The 25,232-nt window shown below is 35.5% G+C and overlaps 1 protein-coding gene across 1 annotated transcript; it reads right to left on the bottom strand.

Moving 5' to 3' along the window:
• Positions 1-356: 356 nt before the first annotated feature.
• Positions 357-8,726, bottom strand: rpl7l1 (ribosomal protein L7-like 1). Its single transcript, XM_073845833.1, has 6 exons — positions 8,694-8,726; positions 3,169-3,277; positions 2,920-3,083; positions 2,187-2,324; positions 1,247-1,356; positions 357-1,019 (listed from the first exon to the last, which is right to left on the bottom strand). The coding sequence occupies exons 1-6, from the start codon at positions 8,705-8,707 to the stop codon at positions 811-813; spliced, it is 744 nt and encodes a 247-aa protein (XP_073701934.1). The 5' UTR covers positions 8,708-8,726; the 3' UTR covers positions 357-810.
• Between the last annotated feature and the right edge of the window lie 16,506 nt (positions 8,727-25,232).

The following is a 25,232-nucleotide window of genomic DNA, read 5'->3' as shown; positions in this document are numbered from 1 at the left end:
CCATGTCCCAAAATTCAGTATGCCAATCTAAATATATTACGCTCTTGAAATGCTATTTTAAGGGAGAACAATCACAGCAACCATATCTTTGTTTTATTCCCAACAGAAGTGTAAAAATAGTTTTTAAAGAGTAATTTTGAGCCTTAAAAGCCCTTAAAAGCTCTCATTGTGGAGTATGAAGTCCAAAAATGCAGTCCCACTAGACTACAAGTATACAACATTTGCATACAAAAAAATCTTTGGACACTGCAATGGTCAAGATATGATGTCAGGCTTTAAGTGAAATAAAAAAAAGCCCATAAGTGTGGGATATAAACTCATGATTCTGAACAGAGGAGAAAGGAGAGAATAATGGGTTGATTTTTTCTTATCAGAATTGCGAGAATACAACCTTTTATTGGTCACATGGTTTTAATGTGACACAAATTTGCAGGTCAGAATTCACCAAACGTGAACTTTGGAACAGCGAAATGTGAAACTTCATCACACTAGTTTGCGTTTCTGCTCTCCAACATTCGAATATGTATGAACTGAAGTCAGTGAAATGAAGAGTGCAGTGTGACTGTTAAAAGTGAATAAAGCAAAGGGTTAATTCCTTATTAATATAACTTCATTCTCAAAAAAAGCTTATGAAAAAAGAACAGAGGGAAATTTGTTTAATAAAAATAAAACAGGAGCTCAATATCTGAATGCAGAATTATCAGGAAATGTCCATTTAAACTGAACTTTCAGTTACAATGGCATTGAGGCCCAGTTCTCTTCTTTTTGTTTGTGTAATCTGAAAACAGCAGTCCATGAGAGTCTATTAGCTCAGTTGAGTTTCCTGATGACTGTGTTTATGTCCTCAGCTCTGGGTCCGGGATCACCAACATCTTTCAATAGTCCAACTTTGTCTCTTGCAGCATTTCGTGGTACTGACAAACTGAACGGCCACAGGAAGTTGTTCACCACCTTGAAGTTCTTTCCAGCAGAATAGATCTCGTGGATAAGATCCTCCAGACAGATGATCCCATATTGTCCTTCAAACACAAACAAAAGAACCCCAATCAGAATATACATTTCATTTAAATGTTTAATTGTCAATATGAATGAGGACTATGAGACAATCATGTCAAGAAACACAAAAAAAAAACACTCTTTGCAAATGCCAATTGCATAATTCCTGTTACTTGTTGAAGTTCATTAGGTACCTCAAAATCCCCATTCTTCTACTGAATGAAATGTATCTACCTTGTCAATGACTTACCGAGATGCTTCTCTATAAATGTATTGTCGGTCAGAGGGATCTTTTTCTTATTAATCTTCGCCAGACCTCTTTTCAATATGAGCTCACGGACAGATTTCAAGTTGGGATATCTGTTAAGACATCACAACAATACATCAATCAAAGTGAAATTCAAAAAAAGAAACACTGGTAACAAGTGGAGTGAAATAGGTAAAATGCATGAAATAAGAAAAAATAATTATTGTTGTGCCTTTAGATGTCAGAATCGGAATGAAAATCATTTGAATAGAACACTGTCGTCAAAGACGTCATTTGAAGCTAACCTTAGATGTTTAAACAGACAGACTATGGATAAAACCTGCTGTGGTTACTCTAATTTTAAAGCATAAATTTAATTTAAACAATAAGTCTACATAATTCACATATGCAGTTCATAGGGGACATATTATATTAGCTCTACAGTTACTGCATGCAATACTATTTTAACCTATAACATTTACCCTTTTTTCTCTCACAATTCTGAATTTTTTTCTCACAAATGCAAGTTTATATCTCGTATTTTAGACTTTAGAACTCAATTTAACCCAACAATAGCGAGTTTGTCAATTCTGAGAATTTTTTCTTGAGATTTTACGATCATAATTCTAAGATATAATCTCAGAATTGTGAGAATACATACAGAATTTTATAATATATACTATATTAACTGTCCTTTTTTATTCTTTTATTCCATAGACTGCTACTTGAAAACGTAAATTTTTTTCATCATTTTATTGCAAACACAGGATTGGTGTATATTAATCCAAATAAATCTAAAAGTCTAAAAGACTATTCTGCACAACTTCCACAAGACTGGTTTACAGTGTCTAGAGTCAAAAATAGATGTTGAAATTCAAAGCCAATCTGCAGATCTGGTGTATAGATATTTTTAAAGTAAAGTTAACATTATATGACTACTCACCCCCATGCAACATAAGGTTCTACAGCCTTAAGCATGCTTATAGAAGTCATGTTGACTTTCACAAAGGTGCCACTGAAGATCTTCCTTAGCCTCAGCATCTGAATGGTGCGCATCACTTTTGAGCTCACACCTTTGATCCTGGAAGCAATCAGAAAAAAATATTTTAAACTAACCAACATATTCAAGCAAGTGTGAAACAATCAATAATGGACAACATAAATCCTAAAAAGATAGTTTGCCAAGAAATGAAAATCATTTCACTCATCTTTTTAATCCATCATTTTACAAAAGTAGATCTTTTGAAGACTGTTTTTGTCTACAGAACCAATGTCAGTTGAGATGTACTTTATTTACATGATGACAATTTTCATTTTTTGGTGAACTATCCACCTTTTTCTTCCCGTAAGAGTGTGCATGGCCATTTGTCAATCTTAAAGGTCTGGCTTCCGGTCTCATCCGCGTCCAGCTATTTTTAGCTGTACAAAACAGCTAGGTTTTGCTGACTGATATTGCAAATTGGTGTCTTACCATATTACTTCAATGTATTACATTAATTATGAACACACTGGTTTGTACTGCAAACAGTTTTACTGTTTACTGCACGTTGTTATTCTTCTTGTTATTTCTCTAGAGCAGATAATGAAGCAGAAGTATCCCCCATAAGCGTTTTTCTGCATTGAAGAAAAAGGTGGATTCATTTAACCTCATTATGAATCATAAATAAGGACATTACTCTCTGATGCGGACGGCAAACACCAGTCTGTTCTTTCCTGGCGGCATGGGTGGTGGAGGTCTGTATTTGAGTCTGGCGAGTCGTGTCTCATCTCGATTCTTCCTCTTGCTGTTTTTCAAAAAGTCCTCCAAGCGCTTAAAATTCAAGCGATCTCCTTTTTGGACCTGGTAAAGTTGGACAATTTCAATATTGTTTTGAAACAATTATTGGACTATGTATAAAAGCAGGTCACAAAGAAAGAATTCTCACTTTTCTCTTCTGCTGTAACGCAAGTTTGGCTTGAGTGGCTTTGACAGCCTGGTACGCTTTGCGCTTTTTGAGAAGATTCTCAGGAACAAGCTTGATGACTCTCTCAGTTCTGATTAAAAGACATAAATATGCACAAAGTTGAATAAGAAATCATTGTAAATATACAAAATAAAACAGACAGACATACTTAATCAAACATGGGCACTTGCTGTGTAAAATAATGATTAGACTTTACGTCAATGTAACCCGAAAGACATACTTCACCTTTATGATATCATGTATTACTGAACGTAAACGTGCCACTGAACCAAATGAACCTCGCATATTTTGCTGATTATTGCTGATGAAAAATATCAATAAATATTATTATCATGTTTGGGGCTGTACTAATCGGTCAGATTGGGAAAAACATCTGGAGTTCAACAGACTACCAAATGTTCAAATCAAGCAAAAGAGTGCAAAAAAAAAAAAAAGTTTGAGGAACAAAAGGCATTTGTGGTTAGCCAAACTGAATCCTGAAGAATCCTGACAACATTTGTGTTTGTTCTTATTTTCAATCAGGTAGGTGAGAGATTAGGCTAATATCTTAACTTAAGTTAACTAAGTTTGTCAAAATATTGCACCCTTTTCGGCTTACTAGGGCCTTCTCTATATGACTTAACAGTTTCCACACATTTTTTCTGTGAACAACGCATTAGTAGCACATTAACTGTGTAATCCATGCTGTTGTTTACATCCGTGTATTGCCAGTTTTGCCACGCATCATAATTCGCTCTTGGTTCCCTTAAGATTTTCCCATGGGGTTTTATAATGGAGTTCTTCAAATTATGAGTAAAATAAGGTCTGTGGTTAATGTAACTTGACGATACTTGAAGGTTCTGTTCTACAACGCAGAGTGCTACCGAATCCTGGTACTGGAGAACCCCAACACTGCTCATCTTAGATGTCCCCTAATCAAACACCTGGATCAACTCACCAGCTCAATATTGAAGACTGCAAGAACTCAAATAAGTGTCAGATAAAGGCCAAAACACACCAAACGTCTCTTAGGCTAGTTTTTTTGGTGTGTCCCACGTCAGCGGCAGTTTCCCGATTCAACGCTAAATTTGTGTCAGGGTCGTCGGCGAAAGTGAGAACTCTGATTGGATGTTCAGTTCGAGATTCAACACTTTTCTGTTAGTCTAAAAACATCTTGTATTGAAGCCAATCTGCCAAAATGACAGGATGTGAAATGTGCCAATTTATGACACAATAGTGTGGCTAAACACTGCCTTTAAAGAAGACAATAAACGCCTGCTTCTACATCACTGCCTGTTTAGCTCCACTTACCAATTAAAGGGATAGTTCACCCAAAAATGAAAATTTGATCTTTATCTGCTTACCCCCAGGGCATCCAAGATGTATGTGACTTTGTTTCTTCAGCAGAACACAAACAAAGATTTTTAACTCAAACCGGTGCAGTCTATCAGCCATATAATGGCAGTGGATGGGCACCAGACCTTTAAAAGCGGCTATTCAAAATGGTAATTACTTGCGCTTATCCTGATTGTTCAAACCGTTTTTTAAGCTAAAAGATTACGTTTGCTTGCGCAAACTCATCCGGGACCGTTGACTTTTCACCAATTTCCCCTTCCGGTGTTTGCGTATACTATGCCAGAGCGCGTAATGTGCCTGATGCAGAGCTCGTGCTCATGACAGTTAGACGTGGCTGTGTATTAAAAGTAAAAAAATGATATAAATACTGTACAGTTTCTCGCAAAAACTGACCGTTTCGTGTCTTAGGTCATCAATGTATCGTCATGAGCTACAAAGTGTAATTTGGATTTGTCTGTGCATGTTTTTTTTTTTTACTTTTAAAGGTCTGGTGCCCATCCACTGCCATTATATGTCTGGCAGACTGCATCGGTTTGAGTTAAAAATCTTCGTCTGTGTTCTGCTGAAGAAACAAAGTCACCTACATCTTGGATGCCCTGGGGATAAGCAGATAAACATCAAATTTTCATTTTTCGGTGAACTATCCCTTACTGTACATATATAGAGGCAAATGCAGGTCTACGCAGAAATCAAACAATAATGATGGCTTCAAAGACAACAAGATGCTCTGCAGTGCCAAGTTGTGGAAAAACACAGTCTTTGCACTGCCTTCCTTCTGATCGCAGCATTAGGAAAGAGTAGTGCTGGGCGATATGACGATATATATCGTGGGGACGATAGAAAAGTGTCTATCGTCCTATTTCTCTTCTATCGTTTCTATCGTCTCTAACCTAATTTTATCAATTACTTAAGAAAATATTGCATTAAATAGGCTATGACAAATGTATTATAGTGTCTTGTTGCTGTGCAATGCATACTCTACCCTATAAGTGATAATCAAGAATAAAAACGAACTTTTTCACAAAGAAACTCCGTCTTGTGCGACGTGACACTTTACGTTGTTGCGACATGCTTTAACTCGTGAGTGACTAAAGATGGAGACGCAAGAGGTTGAAGATGAATGCCCGGATCGAGTCGCAACAAACTGAAACTGCTACGCAGGCAGCAGACAAGAAGTACTTTTACCGACACGTGGGGGTACGTCAGTGATTTTGTTGCATTTTGGCTTCAAGAGCTCCGACACGGAGCAGAAGACAGTCATGTGCAAACTCTGCCAAAAGACTGTTTCCGCGCCCGACGCTGACGCCTGTTTCACACATACTCCGTCTGCAGTGCGTATGCGTTGCGTATTTTTTTCCGCACCCATGTTAACGGATCAGATCGTTCACACTGCACGCGGTTGCTGTCCGGCAGTGCGTTCCAGAAGCGGTGCGTTTGCAGCAGTGGAGCGATCCGTCTGTTTTTGCTGCGCTGTATGCGCTGAATTAAAGTGACAGCGCATTGTTCGCTGTAAAAATGAACATGGATTGACACGGAAATGTACCATAAATGCATATAAATGCAGTCTACTGTGTTTCACAGTCAACACGTGGCTTTTTGGCTAGGTTTAAAATAGTGCGGTTTTAAATAAACAAGGCAACATAATAGATGCACTTGTCCAGGTAGAAAAGTTCTTTAAAATATGGTTTTTAATAAAGATTTAATACGAAAGAAAGGCACAGAGAGCCGACTGCTTGTCTGTGGTAAGTTTTAATTTAAAATATTTGTGATGGCCCAATTTCAATATGAAAAGGAAGCTATAGCCTACCTATGCTGTGTTTAAATGTGTTGCAACTTGCTTGAGCAACTTAATATACAAATCTAGAAGTCAAGTGCATTGAATAATAGCCTACGTTGTTTATAATACGTTGAGTTTAAACGTGAATATGTCTAGTATTATTGTATTAGTGTACTGTGATAAAAGAGTATCCCAATGCTGAAAAAGCACGTTTGGATTTGAAATTAAAATAACGGATAAATGGTGTGTTTGTGGTAAACACCCACGGATCAGGAACGGACTGCAAACGCGTTCTGTGTGGAAGCAAAACGAGTCCGTGCTGCTTCTGCACCACATACGTAACGCACACGGACTGTATACGCACTGCATACGGAGTATGTGTGAAACAGGCGTGATACTTTATTTTGGTTTGCAAAAGTTTGCACTACAAGGTTGAAAAATGTTTTGTTTATTTTTTATAATTGAGTGCTTTTCTGCTCAGAAACTTGAAATGGCTGTGCACTTTAATAAAAAAATAGTTTATTTTGATAATACTATTTAACTATGATGTGGATAAAAAATGTGAAGGCTACTGTAGCTCTACCTCCACCACATCTGTTGTCATTTGATACATTTATATTGCTGCACTAAAATGTATTTTTCTCATTTGTGACAGTTCAGTTAAATGTCACTTCAAATAACGAATAAAAATAAAGTTGCAAAAAAATTATGCAATGATATTTTTGTCAAACTTTTCAGAGAATAACTGAAAACATACTTTATTTTGGTATATCGTGATATATACCGTTATCGTGATATAAAATAATCCATATCATGATACATGATTTTTCCATATCGCCCAGCACTAGGAAAGAGTGGATGAACTTTATTTTTAATTACGTTCCAGACCGTGTCAGTAAGAACTTGGTTCTTTGCTCTTTTTTATTTTACTACGGATTTGTTTACAACCAAGGCACAATTCGACATGGGTTTTTCAGAAAGATTGAAACTAAAAGATAATGCTGTGCCTACTCTACTGGATCGGCAGTAATGTCGCACCACACAAGTGTCGTGTGCATAACTGTTTTTATTATATTTATTGCATACAGATCATTTGATACGTAATTAGTATTTATGCGTTTTAATCTAAACACAACAGTGTCCATCTGTGAAGGATGTAGGCTGTCAAACATACACAACTCTTAGCCAATCATACACCAGTCTACAATCCGCCACACCTATTCAAACAGAGCTTTCTGATGAGAAAGTCGAAACACGACAGAAAATAGCCTATTACTTCTACATTATATTGTTTTTTAACGTAAAAATTTGATGACAGTTCAAGGCCAATATTAAAGCGAAAGTGATGAAAACGAGCAAGTAAATTAAGGCAGTACCGACAGAAGGCTGTTCTATTGTACATGATCTTACCTCAGCATTCAAATAAGCGAATATTTTCATAACATAAGCCGCTTAAAAAGAATTAAGTTATCAACATAACTGATATTTAGAATGGTGAGCAAGTGTTCTTATTTACGTTTCGTTTAACTGCCTGTTTCGGTTTCTATTCTCACGCAGGTGCAGAACACATCAGTGTGTTTTCAAAATAAACACACTTCAAAATTCGCATTTTCGATATGGGTGTGCGTAATTTACATTGTACATATACAAATTATTATCCGGTTCAATTCTTCTGTACGTGTTAAATTAAATACAGAGCAGAGTTACCAAAGCTGAGGATAACCGATGTCCACCTCATATTGCAACTGTTTTCTCACCATTATTTGAACATTAAAATGTAATAAAACGCCAACAATAAAAATGCACAGGTTAGCTGATAACCTTAAAAGTCTATAGCGTTAGATTTTAGCCTTTTATTCTCACACGTGGGGTCGTGTGGTAATATAAACGCTCAATTTCAAGCGTTTTTCCACCAAGTAAGTTACAAATAAAGCCAGTGCTGAATATTATACCGCTAGTTCACATAAAGTAGCTAAAACAAGTTTTTTGCCAGCTTGTTGCCAGCTACAGAAGTCATCTTGCCAATACTTACGCTACTACAACAGCAAAAAATCCCTAAAATCACATTCAAAATAAGTGTCTACACAGTACAGTAAGGAACATCAGTCATATAGACCAGAGTTAAGAACAAATATGAATTGTCAGGAGTATTAACACAGCCTCTGATATCAGTTCAGACAGACAGCGGCTCCATGTGAAAACAAGCTCTACTTATCCCACCATATACTCCTGTTTATATGTCATCCGTAAAAAAATACTTAAAGTAAAACATTAAAGACATTATATAGGTAGTAAAAAATGTAAAATGTGAAAGAATCTTTCAGATGTTCATGACAGATTGTTTAAGATTTTTCTGTAAAGTTCAAATACGCACCCTGGTTCTGCCATCGCGTTTGCTGTGACAATTTCCCCGTCGCACGGAGATGACGTTTTTGTTTTCGCCTCTATTTTTGTGATACTGCCGCCTTGCCCTTGGGAGTGTGTATTACGACTCAAACTCACGTTGGCCACCATGTGACTATTTCACCGATATAGATTTAACATGTGCAAACATGCTGCACAATTTAACTATAAATATAGTTCTATATAGATCTATATCTATAGCCTATGTGTGTGCGTTTTTGTATGTATTTATATGCATGATTGATTTATTTGATTGTTATTGAACTTAAGTCTAAGTTAAGATACATTTGTTTCATGAATGATAAATGCAGTAACCAATCAATTAGATCTCTCTGTTATTATTTCTTCTCTCACATCAACATTTGTTTGGGTAAATACCACTACCACTCAAAAGTTTTTGTGTTTCTTCTGCTCACAAAGCCTTCATTTATTTGATCCAAAATACAGCAAACGCAGAAATATTGTGAAATATTTTTACTATTTAAAATAACTGCTTTCTATTTGAATATATTTTAAAATGTAAATTAGTCCTGTGATCAAAGCTAAATTTTCAGCATCATTACTCTGTTCTTCAGTGCCACATGATCCTTCAGAAATCATTCTAATATGCTGATTTGCTATTCAAGAAACATTTTTATTATATATATATATATATATATATATATATTTTTTTTTTTTTGGAAGAAATTATATAAATTATTACTTTTATTTAGCAAGGATGCTTTAAATTGTTCAAAGGTGATGATAAAGACATTTATAATGTTGCAAAAGATTTCTATTTCAGAAAAAAAGCTGTTCTTCTGAACTTTCTATTCATCAAAGAAACTAAAAAAAACCTCTGGAGCTGTTTTCAACATAATAATAATTTAGCTTGAAATGATCATTTAAATTTAGCTTGAAATCACAGGAATGGATTACATTTTAAAATATATTCAAATAGAAAACAGTTATTTTAAATAGTAAAAATAATTATTATTTTTTTTTTTTACTTTGCTCTAGACCTACTTTGGATCAAATTAAAGCAGGCTTGGTGAGCAGAAGAGACTTCTTTAAAAAACATTAAAAATATTACTGTCCAAAAACCATTGACTGGTAATGTATGTTTCCTCATTTGTGTAGGAACATATTGGAAAGTTCTTAGTTATTATTGTACAACAAATACAAAAAAAAAAAAAAGAAGAACAATTTAAAAGAAGTGCACTTAAAAGAATTGTCCCACCTTCCGTCTACAGGCTGTTAATAAGACATTCACACTTTTTAATTGATTTATTTATTTTAATCCTCAATCTAGCCAAAATGAATCTCCTTTCCTCTGGATACTGATGCAAATATATTGCACTTATCATTACTCCTCTGCGTTCTTGATTTAGTTAATTAAAATAATTGAAAAAAAAAAATAAGGATAAAATTATTAAAGAATACAGAAATTTGTGTAATATAATTTTAGATAATCTTTTATAAAAAAATTTAGATAAATTAATAATCACGCATTTGCACTTTATGTGCCTGAGGCTCTCAGTAGGTAATGAGTAAGAAACGTAAAATCGGACATGGATTAAAGCAATATAGGTCGAATAAAACATGTCAATCATCGACTTGCTTCACCCCCTTACGGCAATTTCCCACGTGGGAAGACAAAATAAAAACACGACCTGTCACCTTATAAATCAGCGTAAGCAAACAGATTCATAATAGTTACAGATGGAGTTTTGACACACTGGAAAAAGGAAAAAAACGGAAAAAACACAACAGTCCAGTGAAGTTCAGTCAAATTCAACGAAAACTTAGGTCATATTCATTCAAGCCCATACCCCGATGGGCCTCTGTGAGCGGCCGCGCTCTCTACCCTACAGTGATGGACCTACTCATTGTACGTCCACACACTACGCAACCCAGCGATTCCTCAACCACACACAAACCTGCGCAGCCAATCAGATCTCCAAGTCATGCGTCGCCAAGCAACCGCCTCACACTATGCCATAGAGATCAGCGCAGTCGCGCACCTTCTGCGTGACGTGAGCGATCCTCCTGTTTGTTTGTGTAGCTCGAGGATGAAAATGGCGGTGGGGAGAGATCAAGGCGAGAATTAAACACACAAATGACCATTTGACTTGGATGACAGCAGCCCTGCAGCTCCGTGAGGAAATACAGAAGTAGCTCATCGTCAACGAAGTGCATTTACGACAACAAACACCCGGAGTTCAACGGGGAAAAACTGCGTCCTGGATTTAAAATAGCTCCTGAAATTAGCCCGCTAACCTCGTTAGCTTAGCTAGCCTTCAGCTGGAAGGTTTAACGGACACTACAGTACCACACTAACGGAATTATTCTGTCCGAATAAGATGAACTGCGCTTTTCTCGACTTACCTCTCAAATATAAGCTCAGTCGTCAGCACTGGGCTTGTAGAAATATTTGCATCTGACTGAATGCATAACTAATCGCTCCGTCTGGCACTATTAGCCAGCAAACACCATCCTCCAAGCTTTCTCAAAGTTCAACGAGCATCTGTAAGAGGAGAACGCACGAAACAGGTAACTGGAATGCGTTCATGTTTTGTATTTGTTGTTGTTGTTGTTGTTGTTGAGGGAAGAGATCATGTGGCGGGGCTCACCCAGCTAGAGGTTACTTGAGCTGAAAAACCATATGCGTAAACATTGCTCTGATATATGAGTTAGTTTACTGAACAGGTGGAGAAGATGTGGCGTTTACGCAGACTGCTTTTCGAGTGATCAGAAATGCATTTGATCGTTTCTCTTTCTCATCTGGTGAAAAGAAGATTTGGATGCTTGCAATGTTGCTTGTTGTACTTTATGCATTTGGTTGAAGTGCAGGCTAATGTCATGTCAACAGATTCAGCATGGTGTTTACTGACACCTCAGGTTTGACAGTGTTAACTTTTAGCTGCAGGTTTAAACTGAAGTGCTTTGATTTAGCTGAGAATGCTGTTATTTAGATGTTTCAATTATTTGAGTTTAATAAAAGTAATATTCTAAAATGAAATTTATTTCTGTGGTCAAAGCTAAATTTTCAGCATCATTACTTTAGTCTTTAGTGTCACATGATCCTTTACAAATCATTCTAATATGCTGATTGTTCAAGAAACATTTATTATTATTATTATTATTATTATTATTATTATTATCAATATTTATAGCAGTTAAGTACATTTTTCAGGATTCTTCAATGAATGGAAATATCCAAAGATCAGCATTTATCTGAAATAAAAATGTTTTGTAACATACATTATACCATTTAAAGCTTTTACAAAAATTGTGGGAAATAAATTATAGAAATAAATTATTTTATTTTGTAAGGATGCTTTAAATCGATCAAAAGTGATGATAAAGACATTTATAATGTTACAAAAGATTTCTATTTTAGATCAATGCTGTTCAACGTAATAATTATAATATAATAATAATAATAATGTTTTTTTAACAGCAATTCAGAATGAATCACAGGAATTAATTACATTTTAAAATATATTCAAATATACGGTTATTATAAATAGTAAAAATATTTCAAAACTTTGCTGTTTTTGCTGTACTTTGGATCAAATAATGCATGTTTTGTGAGCAGAAAAGAATTCTTTAAAAACATTAACAATCTTACTGTTCAAAAACTTTTAATAATAATTGTTTTCAGTAATAATAATAATAACAACAACAAAGATAATAATAATTATTATTAGTATTGAAAATAAAATAATTTGTATAATTATATTTGTAAATATGCTATTTGTATAATTGTATAAATATACATTTAATATGTAATTATAATAAATTATTTTTTCCTACAATATATCCTTCTACACTGACAAAAATAGGTGTAGGACTTACTTTAAATTACTAATGGTCAGCAAGTAAGCACCTTGAATTAAAAGTGGAATTTTGAAGCAGAAAGACTTATATTTATATAAATATATAAATAAAATGCACTCCAAAAATAACATGTAAAATGTAATATTAATAATAATTATTATTTATGTCAATATAAATTGAAAAGACAATATTGGTAATTATATTAGGTATTATTGTTATTATTTTACCAACCATTTATACCAGTTTTTGTTGTCTGATTATTGTCTGATCACCAGCATCAAATATATTTATTATCATTCCATTAGTGCTTTTTTTATTGAGGTGCGTTGTTTTAAGGACAGACTGCAGTTATCTTTCAAAATGATAATGAGACGAGAGTAATACGATTTTCTAACAATATTCAACTTCATAATAATAGTAATAATTATTGTTATTGTTGTTATTATTATTATTATATAGCTATAATATAATATAATATTTTAGCTGATAATAAAATTATAATTATAAAAATAATTGCTATAAATAACTCACCAAATGCATCAAATTCTTCTTTCCGCAAAAACCTTATACTATTTTACTTGCCCTAGTGCTTTCTTTACTTTCCACTGGAAAATGCTTTTTTCAAAGCTCCCAAATATGCAAAGCTCGTGGTCAGAATTCACAACTCACTGTCACCCTTCTACATTCCAGCACATGTTCATATAAGCATGTCCCTTACGTGAACCTGCCTGGAGAGGGTTAAAAAAATGTGGACTTCCTTGTTTACAAAATGCATTGTGTTTACACTTTAGTGTAAACAGGAATGTGCACTTGCCTGACAACTTTAACTATATAACGATTCCCAGTCGAGGAGCTTATGGATATGTATGTTACATAATTGAAATAAACAAAAGGCTTTCTACTGTGAAGAGCTGTTTAAAAAGTCTTTCTTTGGTGAAGTCCAGCTAATTATGTAATAAACGTTTTGTTTTTTTTACTGAATATCAAAGCAAGTAATTTAAGTATTCTCATACAGTGAAACTGTTGATAATGTAGTTGTTGTATCGTCTTACGAAAGTCCCTAATGTTTTTGTTTACATATCCTCACAACTCGAGTAAATGATCAGCGGTCAAATCCAGATTCCAGCGTGACCAAAAGGCGACGATATCATGCATCACGTTCCTTCCCTGTGTGTCGGTGTGAGCGTCTCTCTCTGCCGCAGCCTAGAGAGGGCCGCTCAGCTGTGCCTCCCCAGACGTCAGAGAGCTGACCTACATCTCTCTCGAAAAAAAAGCTTGTGCAGCAGCCTGTGAGAATGTGTGGGGGTAGGGAGAGCGCGCCAGAGCGAACTAGCAAATGAACGAGTGAGAGGGACAGGAAAGCAAGCCTGCTCAATCCAGGCGAACAGACGCCCACCCTGTGGAAAGAGATCGGCGAGAGGGGGACCCGGGGCTCAGTGTCCCATGTCTTGTTATCAGATCATGCCCGGGCTTAACAACAACTCAGGGTTATTTTTCAAAGCGCACGGGAGCCGCGCAAGACGGACAGACTCCGCTTTCCCTCCGCGTGGAAGTTTGGGCAAGGGGCAACAGTTTCTGCGAGTGCAGCATCTGCTAACTGCTTCCTTTGCCTCAGGAGTTGTATTTACAGATAGCAGAGGTGGGAGGGACAGTCTCACCCCTAAAGTTCAGAAGTACAGGATGTTGTAACAAGCTCAGTGTGAGTGAAACATCGGTTTCTCCATGGAGAACATGTGCCACACTCTTTGCTGTTATAAACCTTGCAATTTTTGACACCCCTTTCCACTCTCTCACTCTCAGCTGTTACTTTTTAAAATAAAACATTTATGCATATTTTATCTTTTTGTCGGTGGGAGGCATTGAACTTAATTTTCTCTCAATTAATTTAATTGAAGTTCGTTATGTTAGTAATTGCTCTTCTAATCTTTGGTTTGTGTTTTCGTTGTTATAAAATCAATACATTTTAAAAATAACTCCCTTATAATAAAGTTCTAAGGCCATTTTTTCCTTAATTTATTAATTATGAGCAAATTGCAAACAAAGTGATTTTTTCATTGAAAAATCTTGAAACATATTTACACTATCAGTCAAAAGTTTTTAAACAGTAAGATGTTTAATGTTTCTTTAATGAATAGAAAGTTCAGAAGAACAGAATTTATCTGCAATAGAAATCTTTTGTAACATTCTAAATATATTGTAACAGTACTGAACTCTTTTAAATATTGATAATAATATGTGTTTCTTGAAGAGCAAATCGGCATATTAGAATTATTAATAGAGTAATGATGCTGAAAATTTAGCTTTGATCACAGGAATTAAATTACATTTTAAACTATATTCAAATAGAAAAGTTATTTTAAATAGCAAATTTTTCAGTTTTTTTCTGTTATAATTATTTATGATATTTTGTAATGTTAATATAATTTATAATTCTAATTATATTTATAATTAATATAAAATGGGGGGTATAGAAATTACTTCTATTTAGCAAGGATGCTTTAAATTGATCAAAAGTGACAAAGACATTTATAATGTTACAAAAGATTTTTATTTTAGATAAATGCTGTTCTTCTGAACTTTCTATTTATCAAAGACACCTGAAAAAATTCTACTCAGCTGTTTTCAACATAATAATACTGATGTTTTGAGCGGCAATCAAAATATTAAAATGTTACTAAAAATACTAAAAAGTCAGCTTTGAAATCACAGGAATAAATTACATTTTAAAATGTATTCAAATAGAAAACAGTTATTTTAAATAGTAAAACATATTTAAAACATTTACTGTTTTTGCTGTACTTTGGATCAAATAAATGCAGGCTTGGTGAGCAGAAGAGAATTCTTTAAAAAACATTAAAAAAAACAAACTTTTGACTGGTAGAGTATTTGATTGAAGCAAAATGACAGGATATGAAGTCTTTTCATTTATCAAAATTAAGTGAGTTTTTGCTTAAAACAAGTGCAAATATTTTCCATTGGTAAGAAAAATAATCTTGTTTTCCCTTTGTATCAAGTTTATTTTTCTTACACCATTGGCAGATGACTTTTGGCTTGTTTAAACAAGGTTCTGAAAACAAGACTAAATATCTTAAATCATTTTGCTTATCAAATAAACGGCTTGATTTAAGAATCTTTAGATATTTGTACTGGATAGCAAGACAAAAATACAAAGTTACTCAGCAATCCTGTTGACAATTATGTTAGTTCCCATGGAGTTGAATGTGTAAACAAAAGACTAGTAAAACTGTCGTCTAGTCTAGAAGCTGTGTGTTTGCTAGTATGAGAGAAAAGTTGCAAGCTGTTGCAAATAATACAGAGATTGCTTAAATATGTATTGAAATTGCAAAATCCAGAGGGACTGACTGCTGTGGGAACTTGTCTACATTGAGCAGCTCTTTTAGGACTCTGGAAAGTGGTTGAAAGTCAACACCTTCTTCTAAATATTTTGCATTTCGCTCTTTCCATCATTTTATTTGTAAAATACGAAGTTACCTGTGAAGCATAAGCATAAATAGGCCTCTCCCACAGTAAGACTAGAGATCTAGAAGAGATATGATTCATACTTGCAAAGTACTTTACGTTCATTGTGGTCAATATGTGTGCATAGAGAATAGCTTTGTCTTCAATGCCATTGGTCATCTAGCTCAGGGGTTCCCAACCTTTTTTACTCCGGGGCCCCCCTCCTTCTCCGGTCAATTTTGCAAGGCCCCCCTGTGCCTGACATGTCCTCTTATACTGTACTTCCGCAGTAAAGAGAAAAGTATTTATTTTTAAGCCTTTTTTTAATTAACCATAACATTTGTTTCGCCTCTTAATTTTTCTACTGCATGTTATAAAAAAACTCAAAATTTCAAACAAACTTTAAATTAAAACTTTAAATATACCTTATAATCTTTAAACAAAACCTCTGCTCAATTCTATTTTTAAAAATTTATAAATAGTGTGTGTGTGTGTATATGTATATATATATATATATATATATATATATATACACACACACACACACACACACACACACAGATTTAAAGCTCCTGAATGCTTTACTTCAGACATTCTTTACAACTTAAAGAGTACTTTTTCTTAAATATGTGAACCTGCCTTACAACAGGGAGATACTAAAAGACCTCTAAACCTATCCCTTTAAACTTGACTGACTGAATAGCTACTGTTTGTATCCATTAAAAATAATACACAAATTCAAAATACAGCTAATGCATTCTAAATCTGTTGAAACACGTCGATGTAAACTCTGTCAGTGCGCGCCTGATGTTCATAAACACCGAGCCTCACTGCTCTTCTATGGGTGAGCATCAGGGGCGGACTGGCCATCGGGAGAAGCGGGAGAATTCCCGGTGGCCTGGCAGCCAATTTGGCCCGCTGCCATTTTTTTATTTATATTTTATTTTCATATATATTTTTGATGTTGTTTCTGTTGCCTGCCAAATGTATTAAAGTGATTATTTCCAAGTTCCCCATTCGATAATAAAACTTTAATAAATCGTAATCAGGCTCGTCTTGACTGACAACGCAATTCGCCTCACGCACACTCCACCTATCTGCGCGTCCGCCAAATAAATACAAGACCATAGACTGTCTGGACCGCTCAGGTGGAGCAGAGAGACAAAACTGTCCTGTTCAGGGCTTCATTTACATGTCAGATACATCTGCAAATTGACTATGTAGTTTTGTCTTTGTTTACTTAGTTAAACATTAAACTGCTTGCAAATATTATCAATAGTCAGTTTGCTGCAAAATTAACAAAATGATATGTTGTAAGTAGGAACTTAGCAGACAAATATTCACATTGTTTTATAACAAGTTTAGAGGGAGCTTAGGCTAACAATACAACCCTTACCAAAATTAACCATGTTTTCACTAAAAACCAAAAACCATACAATTTTAACCACAAATTAACAGGTTTTGCTACACTTCATGGTATTTGTGGTTATACAAATTGTAATCAAAATGCCAAAAAAAAAAAAAAAAAAACTACTATACTTTTACCATAGGCCTAATAAAACCATGGTTAATTTTCCTAAGAACAAAACATGACCCATGATAATGCAAAAACATGTTCAGTATTAGGATTTTACTAAAGATATATTTTAGTGTAGCTATTATTGTAGGCTAACAATTTTGACATTTAGGCAAGATAAAACAATAGCACATGGCCCTAATGTAATACTTACATTTTTATAAAAAGGTAAATGGAAGTTCAAGAGATAACCTTTAATTATTTTGTGGGGCACCAGCCAATGGATTTAAACTTTTTTTTATGTGATAATGATAATAGCTATTAGGGGTGGGCGATATGACCTAAAATTAATATCACGGTATTTTTCATCTTTTGAACGGTGACAGTATAATATCACGGTATTACTTTTTTTTGGTACATTTTGGGAGGAGTAGGCCTGTCCTGTCCCTTTAGTATGTGAATAAAGTTAATATTTTTATAATATAATAAGTAAATGGTAGGTATCCTTATCAAAAAGAGACATGGGAGAGTATTATGCATTCTCAACATATTTATTTTGCAAAAAACCTAAAGATCTTACTTAACAGTGTTCAGCAAAACAAAAATTATTTTTTATTGAAATTTAATTTCTGCAATATTTAAAACCTTTAAATAACTGGGGGAAATCAACCCATGGCAACAGTTTAAAAGTAGACCAGTTCTGTGGGGAAAAAACGTGGACTTGGCAACGCTGCATCAACACGAGCTGCTAGAGTTAATGTCATTGCACACATGAGTACGACATTTTCGTCCGAGATTTTTGCACGTCAAAAAAAAATACAGGTTATGTTAATCGAGTTTACACACTGCCTCTGAAACTTTTGTCTGTCATAAAAAAAATTTCTGCATTTTGCATCCATAATAAGCATTTTATTAAGGATGGCGAATATGAGAAAACTTAAAAAAAAAAACGCATACGAAAATCGGACTCAGTGTACAATGACCTTTAGATTTGAATGATCACGGGTCGAAAGTAAAGAGAGATGACAAAAATAGACTGGAGGATTTGCTGCAATCTTGTACTCACTGACAAATATCTATTATAAGATGTGCTGCTCCATTTACACAGAGTGTGCGTTATCGCAAAATCGAAAGTAAAAGTAAACAGCGCGAGCACTCATTTAAAAGCCATTTCTATACCCTGCATATTGAAAGTGCGAAAATTATATACAATATTAGAATATTTGCGGGTGCGTCGATAAGATTGCCACTCCGCCCCTGGTATAGGCTACAGGCCCGACCTTTCTTCACGATGTTTCACCAGTCGTTTAATGGCCACTCCCCTTTTACCTACCACCTGCAAAGCTGATACGAATATGTTTTACTTTATTTACAACAAGATATATAGTATAAGGACAGGTATTCAGACCACAACTGAACGTTTGAAGAAAATGTAATGCCTTATTATTTCGAATTAGCTATTATTGATGTAAATGCAGGCGTTCAAGGCACATAATTGATTTATTACGGTATTGACGGTATTAGAAAATCCATGTCGTGGCGCAATGTCACACCGGTGCTGACTATGACACCGGTGTACCGCCCACCCCTAATAGCTGTACAAAAAAAAATATATTGTCCATGGTTTCAATGGTTGGAATTTGTTGTGGGTTTTTGGGATGGCCTGGATGAGTGTGAGATTTCCCGGCCTGAAATTTTGTCTCAGTCCGCCCCTGGTGAGCATCCATTATAAAAGACTCACAGGACAATAATTTGGACAACTAGGAAAATATTTTGAAATGTCACACAAAAATACGATAGGGATAAGTGCCCCGAGAGCGCGCATAGTTTGTGAATCAATAGCGGACGTATGCGTCTAATGTACGACTCTGATATACACAAGTGTTATACATTAGGCACGCGCAAGTTCGTTATTATTATTACACTAATCGTCTTTACATTTACATTAGAACAACAGTTTGCTTCATTAATTTGCGTACAGCGTTTGGAAGTTTTGAGCTGCCATTCAGTCTGTATTTAACAGTGCGATGAGGCTTGCTGCACCGAGTCTGAAGCAATCAATCACAGAACACGAGAGAGATTGTGCTTTTATTATTTTCATTTAGCTTATTAATAATGAAATTAAACAAATATAGGATAATATTTAAATTAATTTTAAGATATCTCGCGGCTCCCCTGGAGGATCACTGAAGCCCCCTAGTGGGTCGCGACCCCCCGGTTGGGAACCGCTGATCTAGCTTTCATAAATGTTCAGTTTCCAGTATTCGCGGTCTGTGACTATATTAAGCAAATGAATGAATAAATAGGAAAGATTTTATCACTGGGTTTACTTTTCAGTTTGTGAATTCAGAGAACAAGTCTTGTAACAATGAGCAATGGGGAAGTGGACTATTATTAGATTCTTATTACTAACAATCAGTTTTGGAGATATTTTGTTGTATTGCATTAGTCCAGTTGAACGTCTCTCTTGTTCTATCAACAGAGCATACAGATGGAAACATTTAGTGAAATCTGCTTCTATGCCCTAATTCACTCGCTTTCTCCAGAGGTTATTGTCATTATGCTTCTTGAAGTGTTTTGAATTCGAATGTTTCCTGAAAGTCGTTTCAGTCTATACACAGATGTTACGTGCATGGAAATAGCGGTCAGAGTTCTCATCTACAGATGTTAGTTAGATCTGTCATTGTTTGGAGATGTAAGTAATTACTACACAAACTGTGGACACATTAGACGAGTCAATATATCCGTTACTTGCAGTGAAAATCTGACCTTTTATCAAACAAAGCCTTATGCCTTGCTTTTGTAAATTACAAAACACACCTTTTTTCTTTTCTTTGTCCTTTTCAGTTGCTGTTCATATCATCCTCCTTTAATGACTTCGTAAAGGGCAGCATTGTAATTTATTTCTATTAGATGTACTAAACATGGTGAACAGCATCCTGTGTTTCTAGTAAGGTTGCATGGTATACCGGTACTTCGGCAGTATCGCGATACTAAAGCTTAAAAATACTCGTGGTGCCATTGCATTTTTGAAACAGTCACAGCAAAATCTCCAGTGTTAAAATCCTGGCGTTAAGGACTTTTAGAGTAAAGAGTTAAACTTGTGGTGTTGAATTTTAGAGGATTAACACTAGTTAGTGTAAACAGCGCCCTCTGACCGGTGTAAATACTGAGAGTTACCCATATTAACACTGTTGAGTGTTATCAGTCACATCACATCCGGGATATTTACTCGTGCGCGCGCCTCGCTCATTTGAAATATTTTTCACAGACGCAATTGTTTTTGCTCGCGATGCGGAGCATATGAGGACGGGAAACAGCGAAATACATCGTTTAATCTTACTCACAAATGTGTTTTGCAATATCATATCGTTTAATAACGACATGTGTGTGCTGTATGCGCTAAACTTTTTTCAACAACATTTTTTTCACTCGCGATACGGAACAGACCAGAGTGCTGTGTACATCCCTACTAACTTTTTCTCAGATATATTTTCTTTCGATGCGGAGGAGACAGGTTTTATCAAACACCGAAAGTAAGTGTTTTATCTCAGTTGTGATATGTATTTTATAAGATAATAATACTTCATGATATTCATAACGTTATGCTGTTCGCGCCTAAACTAGCCTTAACGTTTCTCACAGATTTGAATTGTGATGCGGTGCTGACGTGGAGGTCGCTTTTAACAGAGAAACGTAAGTAGTAAGTGTTTTACCTTATTTCAACTATATTTGTGAACGCCATATTGGTTTATAGTGATATTTATGTGTTGTGCACTCCTAAACGTTTTCTCAGAGAGATATTCTTTCACTCGGACGATGATGTGCTTGAAGAGTATACTCTTAAGTGGGATGAGAAGAGCTTTGTTAGGACACATGCCAGATACATGGGTAAGCCACAACTGCATATTTTAAGATTATTGATCATCATGCCTAATGTTTTGATTATTAAACAATAATAATAAAGAGTCTGATTTCCTTCCAAAAAGGTATCAAATGTAAGTTTTTGGTATGTTTGCACTGTCATTTATTTATGTGAACGTCATATTGATTTGTTTATTTATGTGCTGTCCCATTTATATACATTCATTTTGATAGGAGTCCAACCTCAATGCAGAGAGAGATCAGTATGCACTTGGAATTATGACTTTGTTGCATCGTAAGAAAGAATGACATCTACACTAATACTAGTCTGTTTTGTTCTTATTCCGAGGCCACCGTAGACACCCAGATCCAGACTGTATCCAGATCAGATGGTCACTGCAGTCCACTGGATCCAGTCCATATCCAGTCCAGATGGTGGATCAGCACCTAGAGATGACCTCTACAGCCCTGAATGTCAGCGGAGACCAGGACAACTAGATGAGCCCTAGAGACAGGTTTCACCCTATTGAACACCTCGTCAACTACACACCCATTGGCACAAGACCACAGGAACCAGACAAGTCCTCTATTCAGTCTGACTTTATTGCAGATTTAAACTGCTGGTTTCGTCATGCCAGAGGAGAATGGAACACTATTTCAACACACTACTTCATTTTTAACACTGTAAACCTGCTTTGACACAATCCGCATTGTAAAATGCGCTATATAAATAACGCTGACTTGACTATTGTATATGATACTTGTCTCTGATATGTCACCTGGTAAATGGATGTGTAATTATCCTGTTTTTTAGGTTTTTGTTATTTAGTTTTCCAATTTTACTGGAGCACTTTTGTGATGCTGCAAATGTGAGTGGCTATCTAACTTGGCTAAAAACTGCAGAGTAATACACCTCGTCATGCTGAAAACAAAGAATGAGACTACTCTCTCCAACGAGGAGAAAAAATGTCTTTTGCTGTGCTTTGTGTAATACAGGCAGTGTAGACGCTTTATATGGTATTCAGTGTTTCACGACGCTTCAGTGAGTTTGAAATGAGAAGTTGCACGTTTATCAGACGAGAGGGTCTGATTCAGACCGTCTGGTGTTATTTAAAATAGCAGCTCAAGAATCAATTATTTACATCAAAATATTTTACGAGAAAGTATTTTCGTATTTCTATTAATTTGCCCACTTTTAGAACAGGTGTGATAATTAGTTTCTGTAAGCATCTTTGCGATCACGAATGCAATTCCGTTCATTAACATAGCGGCTTTGCACTTTGTTCTTATCAATCATTATTTATATATTCACATTATAAATGAATACGTTTTAATATACCGGCTGCTAACTTGGAAATTTCAAGATATGCGAGCAAAAATGCTCCTTGTAGTTCAGCAATTTGACACGAGCAAGAGTTAAGTGCTGTTTTTGTTTCGTTTCTGTGTTCGAATCCGAATCCGCGTTGGTTTGGGCGAATCACTGATTCACTAAGTCATTCATAAAAACGAGTCATTTGATTCACTCCTAAAAGATTCAGCTGTTTTGAAAGAATCGTTTGAATGACTCAGTGATTCAATCATGAACATTGCTGCCACCTGCTGGCGGGTTTGTTTCCCATCATATTACGTTCTTATCCAACATTTCTATATTCAGAGTTTTGTGTTTATAACATTAATCTCATAACAATATTTATGCAATTATAAATACAGTCTATTTATAAATACCACATCTAAATACCACTTCATGCAGCTTCTGTGCAGTGCTGAAATGTTTTGTTTACATTAGTATTCAGAGAAAAATCTTTTTTCATTTACATCTTTTTGTTCATGAAATTTTGATTGATTATGTAGAACTGAATTATAAATTAACAGAATACTGCATGGTATCGTGATACTACTTGGTATCGTGATACTTCAGCTGGTATAGTATCGTAAGTCATTTTTATGGTATCGTGACAACCCTAGTTTCTAGTCTTGAAATTTCACTCTTATTTCTGAGTGTTTCAGTCAGATTTACTCCTTATTAAATGTCTTACATTTAACAGTTATTAGCTTAGATTCAAATAGGGCTGTCAAACAATTAATCATGACTAATTGCATGCAAAATAAACGTTTGTTTACATAATATATGTGTGTGTGTACCGTGTATATTTATTATGTATAGACCTTTTTCCTGAGTAAACGATGAGCGCCGCCATTACGAATTCTAACGTCAGATTGAATGCTTTTCTGTTCCGGTTTCCATAGGAACTCATTCAAATAGCATCCATCTGTTTTTAATGTAGCTAACGTCCGCTGCTTCGTGTCATCTACACACTCATTAAAGTGAGGCACTGACAAATGAAGGTCATTGCGACATTGCCAAGTGATGGCGCTATGGAGCCATGTGCTTTTTAAAAACATTTGAATAGGTTTAACATTAGTTTATTACCTCGGAATATACCCTAATTTGACTAGAAACAATGCAGACCGGAAATGCAAAGCATTCTTTCAGTTAAGAGCCGGACTTACTTCCGTGTTCAGGAAAAAGGTCTATATATAAATACACACATATGTATATATTTAAAAAATTTGTATTTGTATGTAAACACTTGTATATACTTTATATTATTTACAAACAAATCTAACATATTTTTCCTTTGTATATACATGTGTGTATTTGTATTCATAATAAAAATACATAGTACACACATAGTATGTAAACATTTTATCTTCTTTTATTTTGAATCAAAAAATGAATCGTTTTTGCATATACAGTCAAGGCCGAAATTATTCATACCCCTGGCAAATTTTGACTTAAAGGTACTGTTATTCAACCAGTAAGTTTTTTTTGCGCATTCATCTTTAGCGATGAGCTCCAACTCTTTCAGGTTGGTGGGTCTCCTTGCTATCACCCTGATCTTTACCTCCATCTACAGATTCTCAATTGGATTTAAGTCAGGACTCTGGCTGGGCCACTGCAAAACGTTAATGTTTTTGTCTGCTAACCATTTCTTCACCACTTTTGCTGTGTGTTTTGGGTCGTTGTCATGCTGAAATGTCCACTGGTGGTCCAGTGATTGCTCCTTTTTCATGGTGCCATTTACTGTGATTAGGTTCCCTGGTCCACCGGCTGAAAAATTACCCCCAAAACATTAGGGTTCCCACCATCATGTTTGACAGTGGGGATGGTGTTCTTAGGGTTGAAGGCTTCTCCTTTTTTACGCCAAATGAAGGCTACATCATTGTGGCCAAACAATTCAATTTTTGTTTCATCTGACCATAAAACAGAAGACCAGAAGTCTTTGTCCAGATGAGCATTTGCAAAGGCCAAGCGGGATTTTGTGTGCCTTATCTGGAGAAGTGGTGTCCTCCTTGGTCTGCGTCCGTGGAACCCAGTGGTGTGCAGTGTCCGTTGGACTGTCTGCATTGAGATGTTGACACCAGCAGAGCCCAGATTCATCAGGATGGCCTTGGTGGTGATCCTTGGATTCTTTTTTTACCTCTCTCACTATCCTCCTGGCCAGCACAGGTGTCACTTTTGGCTTCCGACTGCGTCCTCTGAGATTTTTCACAGTGCGGAACGTCTTGTATTTTTTAATAATACTTTGCACTGTAGCCACTGGAACTTCAAGACATTTAGATATGGTCTTATTTCCTGACTTGTGAGCAGCCACAACGCGCAGCCGCAGGTCCTCAGTGAGCTCCTTTGTCTTAGCCATGACTGTCCACAAACCAACAGCAGAGAGCTTCTGTTTTTCACCTGTTGAGTTGATTAAAACAGCTGTTCCCAATGAATCAGGGTAATTAGGATGCTTTAGAAGAGCTTGGACTATTTGGAATGGTATAGAACTTTAGATTTTCCCATAG

The sequence above is a fragment of the Garra rufa genome, chromosome 8, assembly GCF_049309525.1.
Source record: "Garra rufa chromosome 8, GarRuf1.0, whole genome shotgun sequence".
Lineage (NCBI taxonomy): Eukaryota > Metazoa > Chordata > Actinopteri > Cypriniformes > Cyprinidae > Garra > Garra rufa.
Note: the sequence above shows the minus strand (reverse complement) of the source record. Positions and strands in the feature narration are given on the sequence as shown.